Genomic DNA, 25,549 nt, shown 5'->3' with positions numbered 1-25,549 from the left:
ATATTTACGTTGAAAATTGAAAAACGTTTCTTTATGATATTTACGATTTAAAAATTCATTTGATTTTTACATTTACAAAGCTATCGAGAATAAAATTGTGGCGAGCAAAGGAATATGCTTTGTCTCGCGCTATAATCTACTTTCAGAGAGAGAGAGAGAGAGCAAACGTTCGCTTCGGCGTATATAAAATTCGTTGGGTGATATTGTCATTGAAATAACACGCACAAACGCGCAACACAAACTGGCGGTTTTCGTTCCGGCGTTTGTGGCTTTTGTTACTTTGTTACCAGCGGTTCATATTTTCACCGATACATTCGCCATTTATCTGATAAACGCGTATAGGTAAATCGAATTTTACGAACGCGCTTTTGAGGTCAGAAATAACGGATATGAAAGCAAGGAACCATAGGGTAAGCAGGATATTATCCGCGAACGTAATGCCGATCGGATAATATAAATCTCGATTACACGTCGCGGAATATCGAAGTGCAGAAAGAGAGAGAGAGAGAGAGAGAGAGAGAGAGAGAGAGAGAGAGAGAGAGAGAGAGAGAGAGAGAGAGACGAAGGGAGAGAGAGAACCGTACGTGAAGCCATATATATATATATCCGACAAAATAGTGCAGTAACGTAGCGTGCATAAATTATGACGTAAACTGTGAATACCTAATATCACTCTCGTTTTATCCGGTCTGCCGAGTATACCATTATCGTAATCGAGATGGCGTGATAAAGCACAAATTGGCACCGATCGTAATCTCTTCGCCATATCAGATTGATCACGCACCACTATCATGCGCAGCAAAACACACGTGCAAGAAGCATCGGCTCTCTTTGTCGACTCGAAATTTTCGACAATGCATAAATCAAATCAATTTACGTTTCGTTAAATTCGGTTATTCTCTGTTGCGTAAAATAACGCTCCTAAGCCAAGCTGATCCTCCAACTGGCGGAACTAGTCTGCGATCATGCAACGGCTCTTCCGATTGCTGTTGAGAGTTAGTTGAACAATGTTGAGATAACGTTGGAGACGAGCAAAAGCCCGTCCATTCAAAGCGGTCTCGTAATATCAAACTATCGTTAACCGTTATTCGACCAAGTGCCATCAATTTCTCGTGTGTAGCTGTCGTAACGTCGATCCTCTCGTGTCCTGCGTAAGTTGAGACCTGACGGCAAAAGCGACGGCTCAACGAATCTACAGAATTAAATTCATGAAATATTGAAAAAAAAACTCACGTAGTTGCTAAAAGGCTACTGTATTCGTCGCTACTGAAACCGTGATTTCATTATAGAGAAAGGAAAAAGGTGGTCTTAGAATATTATGAGTACCTAGACACGGTAAACGAACAACGTCTGCCTCATTATATCCATTATTTCTTCCCGGTGTGCCTCCCCTTTGAAGAAAACCCTACCGTTTCATATATTCTTTTCCTTTTTATGACGGCGGAGCATTATGTGACAGTGTAGGGGGAGTTCGCCTAGTGCCGGACACCTAAGGTTTTTTCAGGATAAATAAAAAACTATTTCGTTATATATTTTTTATATTGTATTTATTACAAGTTAACATATTAGAAATCAAGATAAAAGAACAAAATAATCAACTTTGTCAGAACAATTATCTTAAATCACAGTTAATCTTTGATTTATGATTTTAGTGAAACATAAACTGGCCCCTAATACCGGACACAATAAAAGTAAGTCCCCTAACGCCGAACAACTTTAAAATAATAGGTACCGATCACAAATATAGTTAGCAAAACACTCAGAGATATCCACACAAGCTAAAAAATAAAAAAATAAAACAAAAAATTTTTCAGACGGCAAAAGAGGCACAGATTTACCAAAGGGCAAGAATAAGTTTCGTATAGAAGACACAAACATATTATTTGATGCATTAATAACCGGACTTAAAAGAAGTGTATGACAAACTAGAAAAAAGATTTCGCGTTTTCTCATAACCAAGAACCCTTCAAGGTAATTAGCTTCAGGCCCGGATAAATGTGCCACTGCTGTTTGTTTTCGGTGCTTTGTTTCTTTTGTTAGAAGGAGGAAAATTATATTGATTCATGAGTTTTTCAAGATTTGAGAAGAACAAATCTACCTGCGGCTTATTAAAACCTACAGCTCGCATCATACTCGTAGACTCGGGTGTTCTTAGTGATAAATCAGGATGTCTAGCCATAAAATCATAGTAAAAATGTTTACCAGCTGTTCTTTTTTCAGTGTTGAAGCGATGAGGAAGCTTTAGCTCTACAGCTAAGTCATATGCCAACTTTAAAAATTCTTTTTTCATAAGTGGCAAACATCGATTAGATAAGTCTTTTACATGGTTCAATAATTGTTCTTCATATTCTGGTAGGAATGTTTTGGTGAATCTACCAAGCTTAGGCTGCAATGCAATTTCTTCACCGGACTTTAGGCAGGTTATTTTGTCATGTAAAGTGCTTTTAGGAATACTATACTTTAGCGCAGCTTCTCTCAGTCCCATTTTTTTTGACAAAACTTTATCAAGAGCAGTTTTCAAATTATCCTTATCCCATGATCCTTTCTTTTTATTCTCCATAATGCCTCCTAGGTTTTTCTATTCTCCAAAAACAAAATATTATAATTCAATATTATAAAAATAAACATAGACACATAACGTTGACATTTTCATTGTCCGGCATTAGGGGAAAATGTTCTGTCCGGTACCAGGGAACAGCGAATATCCAAAATAAAAAAATATATTTTTTGAACTGTATCTTTTTATATAAAATACACTGACGTAATTGAAAAAGTACTTACCAAATTACTTAATAAAAATATAAGTCAATATTTAATCACAAGAGTTTTGATAATATACTCTTCTAAAATTTACGCAGTACAATTTTTTTCTTCCGAGCGCAACGATTGATAGTTCCTATTTGTTTACTGCGTGTCGCAAAAGCGTGTCGCTAGGTCCAAGGTTATTACTCCCTCCCTTTCTCCTTTTGCCACTATAGCGTTTTCTGTCGCGTTTCTATATGTATAGATATTTGTTGTGTCCGGCAATAGGTGCCGTCCGGCGTTAGGCGAACTTCCCCTAATACGAAACTGGCTATTACGGTACATGTACGTCTCTTAACCGTATATATTACTATATGTGCGGGCGTATGTAGCCATGTTCCACTGAAACCGTTATCAGGAAAATCCGGAAGCTTTTCACGCAAGGTACACTCGCCTAACAATTTCAAAATATATGTATTGTAATAGAAGATTGTAAGAGTCACATCCCCAGAAACTCTATTGCAAACAGAACAGATTTAACATCATCGAATATTAAATAACGTCTTTCGAAGATTTCATAATAATAACACAATAAATAATTGATCGCGTCAAAAAGTCAAAAGTCTAAAGTGCATTATGTATTATGTATTCCACGCTAATTTTAGTATAATAATGATGCATAAGAAGACAAGCGATATCCGAATGATAAATTATTCATTGGCGTTAGTCTAGCGACCATATACTTTGCTCCACGCGCGAGACGCAATTTCGCCTTGCAATCTAGATTCAGCGCAACAAACAATCGGGGAAACAAAAACGCGAAGAAAAAGACCGCGAAACTTATTGCAAATGCACGGAACGGCCCTGCACATGTCGCGAATCTCGCACGCGGTTTCCGGTCTCCAGAGCATCGCCATGAAGAATCCAGGCGAGCTTAGTGCACCGGCAGACATTCTACCGCCCCCTGCATCGAGGGTGGGTGTTCCCCCCCCCGCGAAAGGATACGATAGAGAAAAGGAGGGAGAGCTATAACGGAGGACGGAAGGGAAATCGAAGGAAGGAAGGAAGGAAGGAAGGAAGAAGGAGCAAAAGGAGCGCAGAAAGTGAAGGAACCAGAGGCATCATCCCGACCCTCGACTCCCCAGGCGCACCTCCCTTACTATCCCTTTTCTCTTGGCCCTTGCACACTCTTCCTCGCGCTACTCCACTAGACCACTCAAGGCACTCTTCGTACCCTCCCGCCATCCTTCACCTTTCTCTCTCTCTCTCTCTCTCTCCTCTCTCTTTACCTCTCTCGTTTCCTCGACCTTGTTTCTCGCACTTCGTCACTCTTTACTTCACGCCATGCCTCAACTTCATGCGTACCCCGCCAAATGGGGTTACTTATTTCGCTCCTGTAGCAGCAAACGTGCGCGCGGTGGCAAAATTATTGTTAACCTTTCGTCAAAACTAATTACATAATTTTTACGTCAGAATATTTCACAAAATACCTGGGCAACATATTCTAACTATAATAACATGAAAAAAAAATATTCAGAAAGAGAAAAAGGAAAGAAGATCTACATAAACATTTTTACGACGTGGAATTATTCTTTTAAGCGAGTACCCTTATCCGACGGTATGCGTGCTCAGCGATTCAGCCTCTTTCATTAAGAACGTTAATGACGGTTACTATAGCTGCGGCCAACGACCGCAGTTGCGCAAGATCTCGCAGAGAGAAAGAGAGAGAGAGAGAGAGAGAGGCGGGTGAATTTAGGCGTAATTAAATACGCGCGTCGGCCTTGATATTATTAAAGTTACAATGCAGAAGTGTATTTAATTAACTTCCGATATTGGCGCCGGTGCGATCGCATGCGCGCCTACTACCTACCGCGGCCAGCCGGACGGACGAACGGATCAATTTACGTCGAAATTATTGTGCACCGTTGTTGCTCGCTGTATTCATAATTCAATGGTTACATCGGGTTAATATTAAATATCGAATTAGTACGTTCAATCAACCGCGAGTGCAGAGCGCTTTTGTCGGAAATTTATAGAAATTACCACTATTTTTGAATTTTAATAAAGGTCGCCGCGACGAGCGGAATTTTATTCATTCGCGTTCGCTAACACGGCCAATTTATCTGAAATTTATTTACACATCACCGCACAGTGACTAAATATCGAATGTAAGTGCGCCGTATTACCGTCAAGCAATTTATTGAACAACGAGCCCATTTATTAAACAATGAAATGTCTGGTTAAAAAATATATGAATTTCCGCGCAAACTCTGCATTGGCGTTATTAGGAATTCTTAACATAATGAAATAATAATGATCTAATTGAAATAAAGCTAATTTTGGACATAACGCAAGCTTTAATTTGACCAGCCATTATTACTCTACTTTGTGTTCGGAGTAATTTTGACCCGGCATGCATTTACAGTAATATTCTGTATATTTCAGTATCAAAATTAACACAGTAATTTAAAAACTTAACTATAAATACACGCACATACACAATTCTACGTTTCACTAACAAATTATACAAAATATAAAAACTCTGTGTGAGGGAAGAAAAATATTTTATGTACGAAATTTTATGGAAAAATTAACTTTACAAATTACTTCTATTAAATTAAAAATTTAAATTAAAAATAATATAAAATAATAAAATATAAATTTCAATTACACACATTCATTATGCTCTTTGCGTGAGTGTGACGATAATTTATCAGATGTATCTTCGTCGTATCTTCTCGGACGCAAATAAAACGCCCGAAATTGGAACAACGCGCGCGTTCAATTCCCAAGCGCTTTACGCACGATAACAGGAACAAAATTATACCCATGTTGCGCCCTTTTACTACGGAATCACGTGCGGTGAGGCCATAATACGAGAAACGATAGTTACCGCTTCCACGAATTTGTAAACGCGCATTCGATTTTAATCGATGTCTGGCTAATAAAAATACGGGAAAGACCGAAAGAAAGGGCTCTCGCAAGATTGCTCACACGCACATCAAATTTTTACGAATCCGAGCCAATCAAAAGAATTTGTTACATATTGCACTTAAAAATACACCCACCCTAAATTAACATAGCAATTATTTTACTATTTTACTAATAATTACACAAAAATCCTTTTTCTTTACTAAAGTAATTAAAAGAAAAGAATAAACGTAAAAGCTAAGCCGTTTGTCCTCACAATAAAATGAACGGATATCTATCGATTATATTTTACTAATAAGAAATATACTCAAACTGTAATGCCGTTTTTTCTTTTCAATAATATAACATTTAGAACAAAAAATGCGCTTTTTAAAATACAAATGTGGAAACTGCTCGTGTTCACCTATCACTTTTTCAACGACAAAGTTAATATTTCGCAGCATTCGCGTCGGAAATTCGGCTAATTCGATGTGCGAACTCACATTGCGGAATCGGCTGTCCGCACGGAATAGTAATATCGAGGCGGTCTTAACCTCTGGAACAAGTAAGATCTAATGAAGCAATTCAACTGCAACCGCAGCCCACTTCAAAGTTTTGAGAAACACCGTATTGTACTGCCAGTATATTACAAACTGCAACGGCGGCCATGCCGATGCCGCAGCCCGATTATATTTCGCGAACTATTATACTTCGAGCGATCGAACATGCGGTATGCAATACGGAGTGCCGACATTGCCGAAAACATGAACCCCCTTCGCATCCGATGTGGCAATCTGTTATAAGCAATCACGTAATACGATTGCCATGCTTTCAAAAAATTTCTTTTATTTATGTAAAAATCAGTAATAAATATCCATAGCATTCATATACCGCGCCATTGTCAGGGAAATTTCCACGGTTTTAATGAATAAGATTAAAATGGAAAATCTGGTAAATATTGTTTTAGAGGGAATATTGTTTTAGAGAAAAATATATCTATAAAATACAAAATTTAATTTTTATAACCATCGCTGAAAACAAGAACCCTTTACAATCGAATGCGATAACATACAGCTAAACAAGACTTTTACAAAAAAAATTTACACTATTTTTGTTCATATGCAAAATACCAGTAATATTAACGCACAATATTTTCGAAAGAATTCAATTTGTTTTAGCTTTATTGAATAAGATTAAAAAACACATAGGAGTATTTTAGAGAAAAATACGTCTATAAAATAAAAGCGTCTAATATTTATAAATTGTTCAAAAATGTGAACGTTTCACATTCAAATCTAACTAACTGCGTTGTATAACGTATCGCAAAATTTAGAAAATATTTTCTGATATTTTCATTCAAATGGAAAATACCAGTGATACAAGAGCCTCCTTTTATTGGAAACAATTTAACGTTTCCTCAACTTCCGTGGATAAGATTAGTTTCATTTTAAAAATATTTTGAAAAATATAAATCTGATATAACATGATTATATTTTGTTATATCCGATTTTTATTGTCTTAGGTCTTTCTCTAATCACAACTTTTCAATCTCAATTTTACATAGAATTTCATATAAATCCAATATAAATTCGATTTAACCTATCATGCTAAAAACAGGAGTTTTAGCTTTCGAATGTGGCAATCTACGTGATAACGAAGTACTGTCACGATTTTGCATGCAACATTTTTGATAACGTCAATCGCACATGTGTAAAAAAATGATAAAAATTATTTCAATCGCGTTCGCTAAAAAACAGTTAATTTATTCAGTCATTTGACTTGTGTTTTAATCTTTTTATTGGCCGATCTAAACTTTCGATATCTATATACTTGGACGCTACGTCGAAATGAAGTTTGTCTTTCGACTTTCTAAGTTCGGTGCTGAACTTTCCTTTCATTACATCTCCCGCAGTAAATCTATTTTTACATTTGTTCAATTGGCGAACGTAACCATTGTTTTCAACACACGGGAGACTAAAGATCGATGAAAACTTCATTCAAAACTTGATATTTTCACCGCGCATTTAACATTCAATTCGATTATCGGATTCCGATTTTTATTTGAATAAGGATTAAATCCATCTCCTTATAATACAACTATTAAGACGGTAAGAAGATAAATACGACCGTAGAATGTTCACGTATCCGCAAAGTGTCGTGTGTGTTTAAACGTTCGTCGCGATCGGGAGGGGAAAAAAAAAACAATCGTCATCCAAATTCGGGAGGATTCGAGTACCGCCAATACAAAAGCTCATCGCGCCGCTGTCGGTGTATTTCGAAATTTACCAATGGTTGGTGCTCTTTTCCGTGCCGTAACCGCAGTGTATTGAGTAACAATTATCGGCCGCAAAAGCGGCACCGGCGCGGCCCGATTCGCACCAGTGCGGTTCGCGCGACAGGACTATACACCACTATACTCACCCTGTCTGCCTCTCGTTACATGCTCCGACTCCACACTCGTCTCGCCGATTAGTCACGAGTTACTCGCACGGGACGAAGGGGCCGCTTGTTGTGCGCCGCCGAATCGAAAGGGGTGCGTCTGCCGCCGGCGTCGGCGGAGAGATCGTGCCACAAAAATCCCCGATTCACTCACCACACCTGGGACCCACCGACGGCTTTACTTCCGGCTAAACGGGGGAGTAGTACAAGTTCGAGCGCTCGCGCGTGTCGTTGACTCGCGCGAATCGTGAGATAGAGGGAGAAAGAGAGAGAGAGAGAGAGAGAAAGAAAGAAAGAGAAAAAGAGAAAGAGAAAGAGCGGGGGAAAAAGCGTGAGAATCCTTTGCTCAGGCCGCGATAGTAAATGTTGCCTCGCCGGCGACGCCGGAGACCGCGCGAGGGTCGAAAAGAGCGACGACGTTGGTACCGCGGCTCGCCGATGCCGACTGTCGACGGCGGCAGCGGCTGTCGGCGCGGCCAACCCTTCGGCGCGCGCGTGCGCGCCACCCCCGGGCCAGCACACCGCCACCCTTCGCCCGCGCCGTTCTACCTCGCGCTTCCCCTTCGACCCCCCCTCGCCCGCCAATCACGACTGCTTTTACAATGCCTCGAAAAAGGTAGTGTCCGCAACAAAGGGCAGAGTGCCTTTTCCGGCCGTGTTTTTTTCCCCCGGAAAAAGATGCGCTCTTGGCAGCGCCTGTCAAAGACGGGGAATTTAAATGATAATGAGAGCGCGATCGCTGCTGTTCGCATTCGACTGGGTCGCCGGATCTTGGGCTTTACAAACGACTTTTTTTTTTCTCATAACAAAGACGAGAAGATTTTCGAGTTTGGCTCTTCCATCGAAGTATTTAGCGTTACGTTGAGATACATCTCGAAGCGAGAGGGTCGAATCCGCGGTTGTGTGGCTGGAAATCTTTATAGAAACGCGAATACAGATGCGAAGGATAACTCGAATAGAAAGAATACCGAAAGTCTGTCCCTCCTTCGTCGCGTCGTCGTCGGGAACATTTTTAAGAGAAACAATATACCCTTCCCAACACGGCGCCCGCTCTCGCGCTTTCGTCTTGTATTGGCAATGACGTACATTATCGACACGTGTCATCTCGACAAGAGAAACTTCAAAGTAGCGTCTATGGATCTCGACCGTTTCGACACTAAACGTGTATTTTAAATTCGGTAATGCATCTAGTCATCGTAATCAAGAGCACCCCCAAGTCTTTGTCAATTGCGTTATTTTTACGTCGTATTACGTGTTCCTTAATTTAAAAAAAAAAAAATGGAATAGGAAATCAGACTCACAACACAATTCATTAATTATGCAGATACGATCCGCACACATCGGCATAGTATTATCGACTATTCTCGAGGTTGACAATAGTAGCGAGCCCGTAGATAATTAATGACATAGCTGGCATTAATCAATCATGTAAATGGTATTAATGCCCAGCAATCATCTATAATGCCAGTATACGTAAAGATTAAATAGACTATTAATTTGGCTTTAACGTAGACGGCCCCACGTTAATTAGCAACCATTAAATCACGTTGAGCAGCCGCGCAAGATGACCCTAGGCACGCATTTCGCTCTCCTCGCGTAAAAATACTGCCGAACTCTCTCGTTGCTGAATCTTTCCAACGAAACGATCTATATATATGTACTATATATCGATGCACGCGGAGAGGAGTGCACGTCGATGCGCGCCGATGACCCAAATCGGAATTTATTAGAATACGAGGTATAAAGGTTACGGAGAAGAAAAATGGAGGTGCGGCGGAGGAGCGTGTCTGGCCATAAGCAGCGATCTGAGATAGCGCGGGCGGACCGCAAAGGGGTAAGATATATTCCACCTCGTATGCGGCGCATACACACACGCCGGGTGTATCCGAGGGCTGGCTCGTCTTCGTGGTCCGACCCGGTGGCACGGAACCGCACGTGTTTGTACGTACGTACGTACGTACGTGGCGAGCTATGACGGGAGAGATAGTGAAATGTAGTGCGCGCCGCGAGTGCAGGCGCGGCAGACGGCACGTCGGTCGGTCGGTCGGTCGGTTGGTTGGGACGTCGTCGTCGTCGTCGAAATTATTCGCGTTCGAGATAACTCGAGTCAACGACATTCCACGGGCGATAGTTCAACGTGCGAAAAACGCGGAAAGTTGCGCCGATAACGCCCGCGTTATTTCCGCGTTATTCGGGTTTTATGGCCGCGGATAACTGACCCCGACTGAGAAGAGGAGGCTTCCGTGTTTTGAGTAACGATGTTTTTTAAGTAGTACAACCGCAAGAGAGGGTAACCCTATATCGAAAAAAAAAATCAATGACATTGTCAATGAAAACTGTTACGCGCGAATCTTCTGTGTTATAATTGTTTAGTTAAGAGAGTATTCTACTTTAGAATGCAAAAAAGAAAAAGTAAACTGTTCTTGAAATATTTTTACAAAAAATTGCCGAATATATTCTTCTATGCTTCTACTTGTATATGTTTATAAGTAAATCTCTATGAAGTTTCTGTATAGGTAAATGTTTATAATAAGTAAATACGTCTTTAGATTACATTCAAATACATTTTTCAAGTCGACTGATTAATAACAAAATCTGCGGAGCAATTGGCCACAAAAGAGCATTAAATATTTAAGTTTTTTCGATCGTAATAAAGCGGCTGTGTTACCTTTGTAGGCGTCAATCGATTTTTTCTAAACAATTGTACGTCAAACGCAGAGGGGGAGGGGGGCAATATCGTTAGGATTATATCACGTGATAACAGAAAGAGGTACACTGGCGACACACTACCGATATTAGTTATGCTAATTGAACCTACGTGCCGGGCAAGTGCAAGCGGCTCGATCGCATACATACATTTGTAAGCCGTCGTTTAATTCCCCATACAGATCCCACGGCCGCGATACGTTCGCGAACCCACACCCCCGTCCGATATAAATTCAAACACGTCCGACAAAATGAGCTTTTTGTTGTTTCCCTTTCTTTTTCCACCGCTCTCTTTTTCTTTCTTTTTCTCTTCTTTTTTTTTGTTTCATCTTTCATTTCTGCGGAACGGTAATGGCATGGATCAATACGATGACGGGCTGTTTCCGCTTAAGCGGATTTTCACGGCGTTATTTTCGCCGTACTCGCGAGCCGGTTAACTCGCCCGCTGCTGGTACGTCCATGGTTTCCGGGAAGAAGGAGGAGGAGGAGGAGAAAGAGGGGGAGAGAAGGGGGAAGGAAGAGAGAGCAAAATGCATGTGCTCAAAGCGCGCGGAAACAAGCCTGCAGAGAGAGTCAGGTCTCGTCTCCGCCACCATCGCGCCGCCACCCTCTCTCGCCCTCTAAAACCCGCCCGCTTTGGGGTGGTTTGCTCTTTTTCTCTCCCTACCGCGCGCTCCGCGCGTTGTCCCCCTTTGGTACACGAGCTGCCGGGGTACACGATGCGATGCCGGCGAGAGATCGGGGCTCGTCGCACACGCCCGTGTGTGCCACACACGGGTGTGCCACATAGGAAATGGGAAAACGAAATGAACCGTGAATAATTATGTATTACTTTTAATGCCTCACGGTTTACAGATACGTGCCCGCCACCGATACCAGGGGAAAATATTAACGTCAAAGGTACTTCCTTCATTTTCCGCGGACGTGTATACCGCCACTCTACTTACACCGGCATCGCCGTCTCGGAGCCAGGGATCAAACGATGCACGAGAGATTCGACGTATAACGACTTCTTTTTTCCTCTCTCGTTCTCCCCCCCCCTCTCTCTCTCTCTCTCTCTCTTCCTCCCTCCCTCCCTAAAACGCTTCGTGCGCTTCCGCGCACGTACGCCGCGATATAACGTGGAATATCGAGATAAGAATTCATCCGATCATTATAATTTAGCATAAATTTATGTGCTGGAGGGATCACGGGCTCTCGTCTCGATCGACGTATATAAACGGGAACATTATCCCCGAGTTATCCCCATCTGATCCAAGCATCTTCATTTTTAATTAATAATTGATCCACGATTTTATTTTACGGTCTTCAAATTACGATATAGTAGTGTTCACATTTCCGTGATTTCTAGACATTACACTGTGTGTTTGCATTGTAAAAACGTTTCACAATTGTCCGACGATTCCTCGGATCTGTGAATGAAAGCTGGCACGACAGTCTATCAATGTAAAAAAAAAATAATAATTAAAATTCTAGTAGCATTTTTTTACATTTCTCAAATTCTTTATAAAAATAAGAAAGAATTTGTCTCCTTAAACCAAAAAAACAAAAATAAAAGTGTTAACCTCCTCTCTAAAATACAAAAGCGCAATAAATATTACTTTTAACGCCAGTTTTAGCTAGTACCGTTAGAGTCTACCATTATATGTAATATAAAAAAATATTTCACAATTTTTTTTTATTATATTTTTAATATTAAAAACAGTATGACAATTGAGCGAAAAGTGTTGAATATTTATTTAGTTCTAGTGACAGTTTTCAGTAGTTCCTACAAAAGTTATGCGCTCTACAATCGTTTTCAGACCTTCGGCGATTATATATTTTTTAATAATCAAAACAACACGTTTGCTCGAATGTTGTGCTGATTTCGAGTATGAAAAAATTACTAAAAAATATCTAATCACTGGAACTCTTTTTAAAAATTACAAAGCACAGAACTTTAGAAAAACTACTGTTGCAAGAATGGAACTATAAATACCCAGCACGATACTTTCTACTCGAGTTCCTGCTAATTTCGAAGTTGGCACACTTTCTTATTTTTGCTCTTTTAGTATAAAGAATGCAGAACCCTTTTATTTTTACAAAGTACTCTAGCACTTTGAAAAGTGCAACTGAAACTCCAATTTTTTTTTTTTTTTATTCGCAGAATGTGCTAGCTTCACAAATCTCGACGCCTCGACAAAATCGTAAAAAATTATAATTTTATTAACCGCATTCGCACTCGAGACACTCGCAAAAACCTTTCGAAACAATACACATCCGAGAAACGTTAGGCGTTTCCGAGTGTACGGGAACATATGTAAATAACATTGTAAAAGATGTGAAAGATCGGAACTTGCGGTTCCGCCTGCAGGCGGATTTTATAATCACTCGGCGGGATAATGGTAGTGGTGATGGTGGTGGTGGTGGATCGGGGCAAGTTTCCGCTGCCCTTCGTCGCCCTTTCACACCGTTGAATCTAATTATGGGAACGTCAGTTTCGCGAACTTTGCCCGGTTTTACATCTTTATACATCGTGCCACGATATTACGGTAGTTTCGCGTCAGCGTCGAAATCTTCTCTGGACGATATTAACTGCAAATTTGCTTGCTCGGACAATAATAATATACCTTCAATAACAACGTCACGGATTAATAAGGTAAAGACTGTCGTCTAAATCTTTGTGTGATAAAATGCAAGAAATTTCGCAAAATAACGGCATAAAAGAGAAAGCGAAAATTACATCATAAGTCTGGATAGTTCAAAACTAGATAAACTAAAGTGCTGCATAGTTACGGTGACCATATTTTCATAGAGAAAATAAAGGGCAAACGTTAACATTTTAGAGCTTTGTTCCTGCACGTCCCAAATTAGTTTGTAAGTTACAAAATTTTAAAAAATTAAAAGATAATCAACAAAAGACAAATTATATCGTAAAAAATTAAATTTCTGAACAAAAGGCTATTTCCGTAAAAATTCTTTCTAGGACATTAGACATTGGAACGCTAATTAGAAAAGAATTAAAAATAAAGAACAAAATTCAATTAAAATATAAATATAGAGAAGTGATTTATTGGAATTAAAATTTAGAACAACATATCGTCTTCTATTATTGTCACTAATTAAAATAAAAACTCGTGAGTCACGAGATAATGTACGTGGATGAATATTTACTCCTAATCGATTTTTTATTATCAAAAAATGGTCGAAGAAATATAACACAGTTTGTCAAAAAAAATAGGATAAAATTTAAATTTACAAAGTTTTCTCAAAATTTTCCCGACAATAAAATCGAATAAAAAGCCACGATTTTCAAGAAATTTTATTTTCTGAAAGTTCTAACTTTTTCTGTTTTTTCCGTGGGATAGTAAACATCCTGTTTCTTGATCATTCAATTATCATCCAATTATCACGACGTCATTTTCACAAGACAATCGTGCGGACCAGAAAATACGCGAGATAACCGAGTCACCGTTCGAAATAGCGATAAGTGATAAGTGAAACAAGTAACTCACTCACCGGTCGCATGCATCACATTGCCTTGTCCCCCTCTGTTTTCCGGTAGCCCTTTCTTTCCTTCTGCTGCAGCATGTATCCTTCGTTATATCCGCTTTATCGCTACCACTGATATTCGCCCGATGTGTAATATATCACCATATGCAAACGATCGAGTGAATAGGTTAGGTTAGGTTAGGTTATCGCGACGTTATTTGCGAATTTTACAGGACGATCGCGCGGACCACGAGAAAAACACGAGAAGCGATCGCCGGTCCTTCGATTCAATTCACTCCCGATATTCGTAAAATAAAAGCTAAAAAATGCGAAATCGCAGAAGAGCACGCGCTCGCTCGCGCACTGTTATGTCTCTTCGTCGGAACCGAGGCACTTCACGAGAATTATTTGGAAGTAACGTGAAGGAAAAACATCTTGCTGGCCACGGTACGGATGCATTTTTTGAGAAAAGAAAAACTAGAACCACGATAGAGCACAAGCCAGGCTCGAGCATCGCTCTTAAGATCTCAATTAATACTTATTAATATCGGCGAAACGAAGAAACCACCTTCCGACAAGCGACGGACACTGCGGACTGAATGCGTCGCGTGTCGAACGCGACGCACTTCACGGTGTACTGAGATGCCGCGTACTTACGCACGACGTTGCTCGTAGCCACGTTATTTTTTTCATATCTAGGGCGGATTAACAAACACCAAGGTCACCATCGTTGTTCGTGGTACTCGCTTACGGTGGGTAATGAAAAGATGCGCGATCGCGGAGTATAAATAACCTCGCGCCCCTGTCCTCGCGATGGAACTGAGTCGCTAGCCGAAACGTTAGTGGGAGGGGGCAAAAACTGTAGGAGAAGCGAGTCGCTGATTGGCCACTTCGAGAATCGGCGTTTCTCCAGGAAAAAAAAAAACTCCAGCCGAGGCGCGAGCCTCGCGCGCTCTTTAAAAAACAAGCGTCAACACTCGAAATCAAACGGCATGCCGAAGGCGACTTCCAAGAAGTCCTGGTCATAAATCCGTCACTGTCTCAGATTGTTTTTTGAGTCTTTTCTCTTCTACATCGCGATTTGTAAGATATTTTGAAAGTAATCGCGAATGAAAATACGCTTTATGGGTTAGTTTGCAAATAAAAGACAATGTTTTCTTTAATCATTCCTTCCCTACTTTAATAATTCAGAATAATTTTTACTTTTTTTCTATAATTTTAATAAGCCTTTATAAAAGTCAACTTAAACTCATCAAAAATTTTTATTTGAGCCGTCGGAAATTTACTAAATCTTGCAATTAAAAATCAATTTCGTAAAAATCTCACTCGTCTACATTTTTAAAAAATATGGATTAATCGTTCACGTTTCGCAGTTTGCGTCAAAAAAAGATTGCGTTCAAAGTACATGTATTCAAGCAGCGCGGAAAGCAATTGATTTATCTGCTTTTCCGTCGGCGTTTTCCCCGAGTCAAAGTTGGCACGGGGGAGCCTTCAGCATCCCTCGCTTGTTCGCCTCGCTGTTCAACAAACTATCACCAAAGAAGTTTTAAAGCTGACCGAAAGCAGCACCATTGGCAGACAAATGACTCTCGGCTTTTCCTCGCACAAAGCACATAATGTTTGCATAAAAGTCCACCGAGGAAAAATCAGCTCGGTTTAAAGCAACAATCAGATATTTTTGCTCAATTCGTAAAATAACAAGCGCTACACAATTTTTTTTTTTTTTTTAAGGAATCAGTAAATGGCAGGGAATGTGTAAGAAACATATTATATTTTTTTTAAACCCTAGAAGACAAAACTAAATCATTCTTGAAAAACAAAAACGGGGTGAAACGTCACCCCAAACTCCTTGAGTATCTTAATTTAATAATTAAATAGTTTATTTTCTTCGGTTTTTTATTTAAAAAACAATGATGTATATAAACATCCATGTGGTTTTGTCGAAGAAGTATTGAAAAAATTCACTTGAAAAGAAAAATATGCGACAATGGAAATAGTTTAAATTTCGTTTGGAATGATAATGCACCTCCGCATTTTCTGTCTTCTAGGGTTAAATATAAAAGTACTGATTTAAGAAAAAGAAGCAAAATACGTAATTTACTGTAAAAATGAGCGAAAAGTAGAACAAGTAATTTTCTTTAATGACTAATAGCGACTAATTGCATCATTCATTCCGCGATTCAATAATGATCACGACAAGTCCGCTCTTACGAAGAAAGAATGCACATTTTCTCAAAATGCGAATAGCTTCACGAGCAAGGGAAGACTTAACGCGAGCTATTTACGATGTTGGGGATCAACTCGCGGAGTCAAATCGGCGAATGAGATGACGACGAGGTCGATTTCAGCGCGTCTGCTTGCTCATGTATAGTGACCCGCGCGTGACAAAATCCACAGGGAACAAATCGTCTGTGAAATAGAGAAATTCGCGAGGATCCTCTAGAAAATCCGCATCCGTTTTTGGAATACCTTATGACTCGGTGCCCGTTAACATTCAGACGCGGCCAGCCACATGGGTAAGTTGCCGAAGATAAGTACGTTCGACCCAAATGTATGTATACACGTATATGAAACATTTCGTCAAAACTAAGCCAGCTTGCGATTCATCGTACGAAAGATGCACACGAAAGTTTCATCAAGATTCAGATCTTGCAAAATTGAGTCTTAATATTCTCAAACTCTGTGGGTCGAGCAGATCAATAATGTCATATAATAATTGAGAAAATGTTATATACAACTTTCTGATAATTGAATTAATCATTCGATTAATTATCGAATTAATTGATAAATGTATTCATATATATGTATATATATTTTTTTTTAAATATATATTAATAAAATTAGTATGGTTGGTTATCAACCTTTCAGACGAATCATTAAAATTAGTTTCTCTGAAATTGATCCATAAAAATCTATTATTTTTTAATGTTCATAAATAAGTTTTCTTAAATAATAAATTATTAATTACTTGTAATATTTAATGGATAAATAAAATGTGCATGATAAGGTAAAAAAGACATCATTATGCAATCCCCAATGCAGTTATTTACAAAATCAATAATTATTATTAATTGACAAGTCAATTGCCCGTCGCTCGCGAATGTTTGCACATTTATAAGACATGTAAAATAAACACGACGACCGTGTCGCTGCGCTTGCGTATGTTCGAAAGTGGAGAGGGAGTCGACCCTTTGGATCGATCCTTCAGCTTTATCTGTAAGTGAGTGGTCCATGTGCGAGAGGACCTTCACCTATAGGGGCCAGTCAACGATTATTAATGAAGCGACTGCATTAATGCACTAAAACAAAATATTCTTTCTTACTTACTGAGCTATACATCGCGCGAGCTATACAACGAGTCTAAAAGAGCTATACATTTCAATACTTTAAACCAGTATTTTAATCACCGGGCATAATTAAGTACGGAACATACGTCGATATCTTCGAGTAACGACAGATCAAACTTCCCTAAGTAATAGTTGTTCCTATTTTTATTAGTCACGTTTCGAAGAAATAGTTAATTCGCAGACGTTGAACGCAAAGTTCACGGCAACTTTTCTTAACAAGCTCTACCTTGTGCCCCGTGATTCTTTGTTTCAAGACACGTTTCTAAAGCTCCATCTCCGCCCGGAATTATTATCCCTACGCTAATAATGTCCCGCGCGCGCAAAAGTTCCTTATACTCGGTTCATTATTATTAATAATATTAAAGATTAGTATCTATAACGATCGGGTAAACGTATATTTTATCATTTCTAATCAAGTTCGCATAACGAATACGGGAGATGTGACGGCCGATTTGCCGGTACAAGCCTGCTTTAGTATAACGTAGATAGGTTGAGACCCCATTAGATCTCAAGTTGATCCTGCAATCTCCTAAGGCGATACCAGACTACGAGTGCGGCGTCTGTAATAGGCGCTCATGTAAAAGACGGTCCCATATTCTCGACTTCGCGTAAAGTCAGTGTCACGTATACTCACGTGCAAAATTGTAAGAGCCCTTTAGCAAAGTGCTTTTGTTGATAATGTCCTCAGTCAACTACGCGCTTGACTGTGAGATGCAAAACGTGACAGGAGCGATTAGGCAGTTTACTGGAGCACATAATCGCGCGTACGCGAATATCTTATCACGAAACGATTTACACGATATAGCTGATCGTCCGTGACGTTTTGCGAACAATCGTGAAATTTACTTTCCATCGTAGAGGAATGTTATACAATTAGGGAAAAGAATAAAAATTTGTGACACTTCGCAAAAGACATTTCGCGCTTTGTAAGTTAACTATTTAGAAATCCGATCGAAATAATGTTCTAAACGATATCAGTTGTAATATTGCACAAAAATATATAACAGTCTAAATTTCAAGCATAACTTGAGTTAAGTAAGGTCGTTCTTAAATATATGTTATAACGTATTATAATATTATTCAACTTTCTAACTATAAAAATTCAAAATAATTCTTTATGAGTAAGTTAATGAATTTTATTTTTGTAATTGAAATAAAGATTTTATTCGCAACTTAGTTTATTTCAATACCTCCACAAATAAAGTAAAAAAAAAAATTAAGTTAAATGGGCTTTATATTTGGCTCAGGTACTTTATATCGCTACCGAGAATACCAATTTCTTTGCAAAGCTTGCACATATTGATCGTGTTTTTTTTTTTTCTATGCTGGTACGTATCCGAAATAATTTCTCCATTTATTCTCTATATGGAGCACACCGGCTACATATTACCGCGGCTATTCCAGTTTCGAACCTAGCATGTTTAAAGTTCGTTTTTCTTGGTTTCGACGACGGTGCCATTGTCCGCCGCGAACAGCAGCAACAAGAAAGTAATAACATCATGGCAAAATGACAAATTCGCCGCAAATATTGCACGGTGTATACGTCATAAATCCGCGTAATGGCTATAATGCAAGTCGTATAACGGTTTTTAGCGCGATTCAGCGCGTGTATTTTACATTATACTGGAAAGTAATCCGTTACGGTTAACGCAAACGCACTAATGCTTGTCTAAACGTAAGAACGGCGAGAAATTATTCCCCGACAGCGTAAACTGATCGTCGGAGAGAGAGATCGGTTGTAAGACCACCTAATAGTTTAAGAAAGTAATCAACCAACTTTAATTTCAATACCCGCGGAATTCCCGTTGCTTGTTACTGGACTTTCTTGGCAGGAAGATCCTGAAACCTCTTCACGGCGCAAAAATTAATCCCACACCCGGGATAATCTCGCTTCTACACTTTTAATACACCGATTTCGATATACGCTGTAGCGGATAATAACTTCTATAACGTATTAAAAATGTCCTTCCTAATCCGTAATCAAAAATTATTTTGGATTAAATCGCATGATGATTGAAAGGGTAAAATAGATGGTTAATTAACGCGTAGACACTGACACGTCCACAGTCCGTTTGCAGATCATCTTTATACGCGTGTTGCGTCTCCGCCAATTATATAGATTTTATAGAAGTGCGCGTCGGTAGAGTGCAGACTGTAGATCGAATTTCGCGCAGTGGCAGTATTCCATCCACAGCCGCATCGATATCCTTGTGTAATGGAACCATTCTGAACCAATCGCAAGGAAATTGCCTCTCGAAAATACACCGGGCAAAAGTATAGACCTGCGTAGTCGCGTTGGTTGAACGTTAACGAACTTAAAGGTGTACGTAGCATGCAGTATCGAAATCGTCCACGTGCGCGCACACGTTTTATCGCACATCATGGATACGGCAAAGTCAAAAGACTCGATACACCGGATTTTATCACAGTCTTTCTTTCCTCCCTCCCGCCGAGCACTTCGCAAAAAAAAAAAAAAAGAGCAGCCGTGAACATCACCTTGAATTCTTTATTACGTATGCGTGCGTCAAGAACAGGCGAAAAAGATGTGCACATTATTATTATTTTTTTTTTTTTTTGGTAGCAATAGGAAGTTTTTAGTTTCCCATCGTTAGTCTGTCAAACTGGCACACATCCCGCGAACATTCGCGAGGGACATTCTTACGTGCGCGAGAGTTCGACATGTCTATCGGCCGTAACTTCGCTCACCATCGGTATACCCCATTCGTCCCTGGCTCACGAACTCGACGGCGAGAAGCTAGGGTATATCCATGGACATGTTTGTAACATCCCGTGTTCAAACTTACATTACCGTGTTCAGACGCGGAACGTTTCGCAATAGCTCCCGAGCGGCGGCTATATGTACGCGCAGGAGAGATGCACATAGTCGTAATACGTATATACGTACGTACGTGGTGCGGTAGACACGGCGCAGATAATGCGCTGACAGGTGGGCGAAGGTAGACCGCGGGGCCTCAGTAGAGGCTGATCGATTTCTCATACTTTGGATCGCATTAAAACAATTTTTTTTTCTTCTTGAACTGATCAGACCTCGATAGAACGGAAAACAAAACTCTCGCCTATCTCCCTTTCTATCGGAGCATCTCACCCCTTGTGAATTTCTCCCGATCCGGTGTTGACATATGTATGATACAGTTCCCATAAGTGTCTTTTAAAGTACTCCTCCTGAACCTGTGTGTCACAGCTGTCTGAAATCTTCAATACAGATATTCTCTTCTGGAGACCTATCTAGATTTTAATTGCTTTCGCACTTGAATATGGCTTTACATATCAAGTATATTTAGAAAGTTCTCGATTTTTTTAGTACGACTCTATTAATTTGTCGACGCGTTGAGGAGTAGTTAGAATTCTTACCCAACACAAAAAGAACACGCGTGAAATTAATGTGAATAATACAATAATACACTAGTAGCTTATATGCTCTTACATTCGCGCAAGACAATAATGCTAATGCACACTCGCTTGGGCAAGGTTTAAACTTACGACCCTACTGTGACGTTTCGCTAAATACTATAGCCACCCTAATTCCTCGGTTGTCACCGAGCCTTTAATGATGTTGTCACCCGGCGCGTCCTCTTATTGTCGCCATTAATACAGGACGGATAATGCAGGATGTCGTAGGAATTAGGAAACCCTCGTCAACGCGAATAAACGTTTCGCCAATTGTACATTTGATCGGCAATTTAACTGAGCGACCGTAGCTAAGAAGAAGTTAGCAATCCCATTGCGATCTGTGAGAAAATTTTGAAAACCAACATACGCGTTTATTTTTTTGCATTATTCGGTTTATGTTTAATAAATTAATTATTCGCATCATAAAGTTTTATCAAGAAAAACTTAATTTTGCATTTCATATTATCGTTTTTCCCAGAAATCCATCAATCAAATGCGTAAGTGCTTTGCTTCAATTCATCGTGCTTAAAAACAAATTCGGCGATCAATCATGTTAAGTAGTCAAAGTATCGTCTAGAACCAAGCAAATGCATAAGCTAAAAAAAAACGTTAGATTCAATATAGTGCCTGATCTATTATTTTTGGAAATCGGATAAGTCTTAAATATTTCAAGTAGCCTTTCGATAACTCGTTAATTAAAAAAAAGCTGTCAGTTAACACATACTAATGCAGGCTAGAGAAGTTTAATAATGGATACTAAATGTCATGTTTAATTTTATACCGAGTGTCACATTCCCATTATAAAAAGAATAATGTATTTGACTTGTCATAGAGGTCGTATCGTTGTATAAAAAAGTTGCGACAAATATAATATTGATAAAGAGTTACTTTGGAATAATTTTCTACCAATAACCGACCTAATTTTTCATGTAAACATTACTTTCGCGTCATATATTAATCATCAACCGTAACAGCTTGAAATGATAATGCGATTCGACGCTCGTTAGGTAAACGTCGTTAACAACACGGTAATTGCCAGCGTTAGATAGCTGATCAATTAGCCAAGCAGATAATTTGCCGCTTACGACGAGACGACTGTCGAGAGCAGGCGTTCCGAGATACAGCGCGAAAGTGTTCACACATAGAGACGCAGCTTCCGATCGCATTCATATAAACCGTTTCCTCCGCGTGGAAACGGATGGCCGGTATTGACTCTCGTTTCAATATTCAGCTTCTTGAATAAAACAACAGCGACTGACCGGCCGACCGACCGCGACCCTTCCTTCTCCCTTCTGCCATCGAGAGCCACCGAAGATCTTACCGCTGCATCGGCATTCGTCCGTGTCCACAAAAAAGATAGGCCACTTGCATGCCCATACCTTGATAAACACCGAATGCGACGTCGCGCCACACGACCGTTTTGGCAGAAATAGAACGCGAGATTCGCGATTCGAATATGCGAATAATCAAAGTGCTAATTTTAATCATATACCGGGCCGATACGCAGCAAATTTTGCACAGCTTCAAATTGTCACTCTTTTTTTTTTACAGGTGTGACCAAAAACAATTGCGTTCACGTTTAACTAATTTTCCAAATAAACATTTTTGTAAAGTGAGCTAATAAACTCATGTCGATTTAAATTCGAAAAATAAAAATGTCCATCCAATTATTATTAATTTCTAATTCCGTATAGTTAATTGTACAATTTATAATTTCGCCGTTGTCATAAAAGATTTATATAAAATTTATTATTTTACAAATATAAAATTTGTAACCTTATTTGGGAATCAATTTCTACGTGTCGATTTCTATTTCCATTGTAAATATCAATATTTCAATTTTATTTTATATTAAATAATTTTATATCATAATTTAATATAACGTTAAAATACGTTAAAGTAAAAATATGATACAAAAATATTCAACAAATTATCTTTTAATTATATTTTATGCTTTCTAAATATATATGTAATATCGTCAAAACATAAATCAATATTAAAAGCAATATTTAAAAGCAATATCACTCTTTATTAAATATTAATGTAATAAATATACTCTTATATTATTAGATGTATTCAGAAAATAAATGTTAAATTTTGAAATATAATCTATTTGCAATATAAATATTAAATATAATTAAATAAGCTTTATCAACTATTGCAGTATAATCAATATGAATAATAAGCTACAAAAGATTAGTACAACATCAAAAACAAATATAAATAATAATAATTTTGATAAAATTCAATATCACAGGATAACTTTTTATTAAATAAATTAATTAGATTGTACTAATTCTAAAATATTTCTTGTGCTTTTATTTGCATATGATATATACACATTTAAAAAATGCAAAATTTGAATATTCTTTCCTATCATGCAGAACATACAATGATTAATCTTAAAAAAATATATCAGTGCAGAATACCAAATACAGATTCTATAAAATGTTAATAAAAGAAGAATTTAAAGAGAAAAAATTAAAGAGGGAATAAATCAATATATTTGAATATTTACCATGTTTCTTTCGTTATCGTATTCTGTATAATTTTATTTTCATTGCAAAAAAATAAGTGCATATATATATGTATGTATATATATATATATATGTATTACACAAAAATACTTTGCAGCATCCATAAAAGAATCACGATAAAAATTAAATTGAATGTAAAACCTTTTCATCATAAAAATATATTATATTAAAGTATTTATTGCAACATTACAGTTTAATTTTGATCTTTTCTCCTTTTTTCCTTATTGCTCGATATTTTTCTAAGTAATCAATTTAAATATTTTATTATAATATATTTAATAACTATTCAAGTAATATTATTAATCTTATTCACATATACCTCAATTGCGTTTCCTGAAAATTTTGTCAATATGAAAGAAATGCTTCAAAATTCAAAATGGACCCTAATCTAATGTAGCTCATTTATATTAAGACAATGCTGCAATGGTTTTATAAGACTCATCATATTTTTATACATATTGTGTTAACTCGAGATACCTATTTTTACAAGATGTCAAATACAGTCATTGTAAAATAAAAAATTGTTTGACTCACCAATACAATGCGCAGCAGCGGAATTATAAACTGCATCGCAGACTACGTTGAACTGTAACATGCAAAAATAGAACCATTACATTAAATATTGTAAACGTCCCATTAAACATTTAAATAAACACTTATTATTCAATTTGCACGGAATATCCGTAATATGTGACACATTTTACAAAGTTAAAAATTATGTAAATAGAATCTGTCGATATAAAAAAAATACGTAAGAAGAAAACCCGTGTAAGTATTATAGAAATATTTATTTCACATATTTACAAAAATACAATAATAATAGAAGTAAAAAAAAACAAATTTAAATGTTATTCGATGTCGCAGTCAGTACTGTATTTAGCTAAAGAAGATCAGAATAAAGTACAATTGAGTAAAAACATTTGATATATAAATATCGAATAATTTCAATAAATATAACCATAGAAAGATATAAATAATCGGTTTTCCAACCGTAAAATAAGACCGCGTATAAAAAATACCGCACAAGCGGAGGAATTATTTATCGCGCAAAGAGAAGGAACCCGCATATAAAAAAGTATTGCGTAAATCGCCAGATGTACATTTCGAAATAACAAATTAAATAATAAATAGGTGCTGAATTACTTACCCCATGGTTGTTCCGCCGTTGCCCGATGCCTTCCAGGCCTCCCTTCTCTCCTGCTCCTCCTCCTCCTCTCGGATATCCTCAAAGTGTCCTCCGTTGAACTCGCGCAACACTTCTGAAAATATCAACGACACTTAAGACACTCTCGACACTTAAATGCGTTTTACTACTTCAATGAGCGAGTTACTATTCGCGGAAGCTGCAAAATAAGCAAAATTTATCCATCGATGCACTGTTGAACCACGCACGATATCACATCGATGTCTCGACCTTGTGTTTTTCCGAGCGTTCGTTATCACACGCACACATACGAAAGTTGACCGAGGAAACATGATTGCCACGGATTTCGCAAAGTAATCAACGCGACGCGATCGTCGATTACCGACACTAATTATGCCCGCGGGGAAACACGCTTTTCTCCGACCATTCGCGACTGACTTTCGGTTACGCCGTACGACGCGTAAGTGAAGCGACATCAACTTCACGCCGATTCAAGAAGAGTTGTTATCGCAAGGAAGAAGAGACTTCACATTTTCTGAACTTACTAAATTTTATTTTTAAATTTTATTTTTTTCTTTGTGTGTGTACAAAAAAAACAAAAAGAATTGATAAAAATTGAATATATCTATATAATGATAAATAAACTTTCACAAATATTTTTTCCAGTAAAAACATAAAATTTATTTTTTTAATATTTGAGAAACAATTCATAACACAATTTACATTTAATAATCCCATTTATACTAATTAATCAATCATTTAAATTTGCATTAAAAAATAAAGTAATTATGTGCATGTAGCAGTTAAAATTTGTTACCAGTAAGTAATTTGTTTATATGTAC

General features: G+C 38.1%; 2 protein-coding genes across 3 annotated transcripts in view; both read right to left on the bottom strand.

Moving 5' to 3' along the window:
• The window catches only part of LOC105834915, a 245,647-nt gene extending 220,835 nt beyond the window's left edge, over nucleotides 1-24,812 (bottom strand). Inside the window, exons 1-2 of one of the 2 annotated variants that reach the window (XM_036292371.1) lie at nucleotides 24,711-24,812; nucleotides 24,098-24,149 (exon numbers count right to left, since the gene is read on the bottom strand). In XM_036292371.1, the coding sequence (XP_036148264.1) occupies nucleotides 24,098-24,133 (36 nt within the window). In that variant the 5' untranslated portion in view covers nucleotides 24,134-24,149; nucleotides 24,711-24,812. Of the gene's footprint in view, nucleotides 1-8,073; nucleotides 8,552-24,097; nucleotides 24,150-24,710 lie in introns of those variants that run through there. The other variant, XM_028193061.2, reaches the window with a different exon arrangement.
• Nucleotides 1,521-4,236, bottom strand: LOC118647439. Its single transcript, XM_036292374.1, has 2 exons — nucleotides 2,782-4,236; nucleotides 1,521-2,578 (listed from the first exon to the last, which is right to left on the bottom strand). Exon 2 carries the CDS (start codon nucleotides 2,558-2,560, stop codon nucleotides 1,982-1,984), a length of 579 nt encoding a protein of 192 aa, XP_036148267.1. The 5' UTR covers nucleotides 2,561-2,578; nucleotides 2,782-4,236; the 3' UTR covers nucleotides 1,521-1,981.
• Nucleotides 24,813-25,549: the final 737 nt, after the last annotated feature.

The sequence above is a fragment of the Monomorium pharaonis genome, chromosome 9 (assembly GCF_013373865.1).
Source record: "Monomorium pharaonis isolate MP-MQ-018 chromosome 9, ASM1337386v2, whole genome shotgun sequence".
NCBI classification, from domain to species: Eukaryota; Metazoa; Arthropoda; class Insecta; order Hymenoptera; family Formicidae; genus Monomorium; species Monomorium pharaonis.
This window is presented reverse-complemented; position numbering and strand designations above follow the sequence as displayed.

What these genes read in the sequence shown, in the direction of transcription:
- LOC118647439 (XM_036292374.1), bottom strand. Translation starts at nt 2,560, where the DNA reads ATGGAGAATAAAAAGAAAGGATCATGGGATAAGGATAATTTGAAAACT.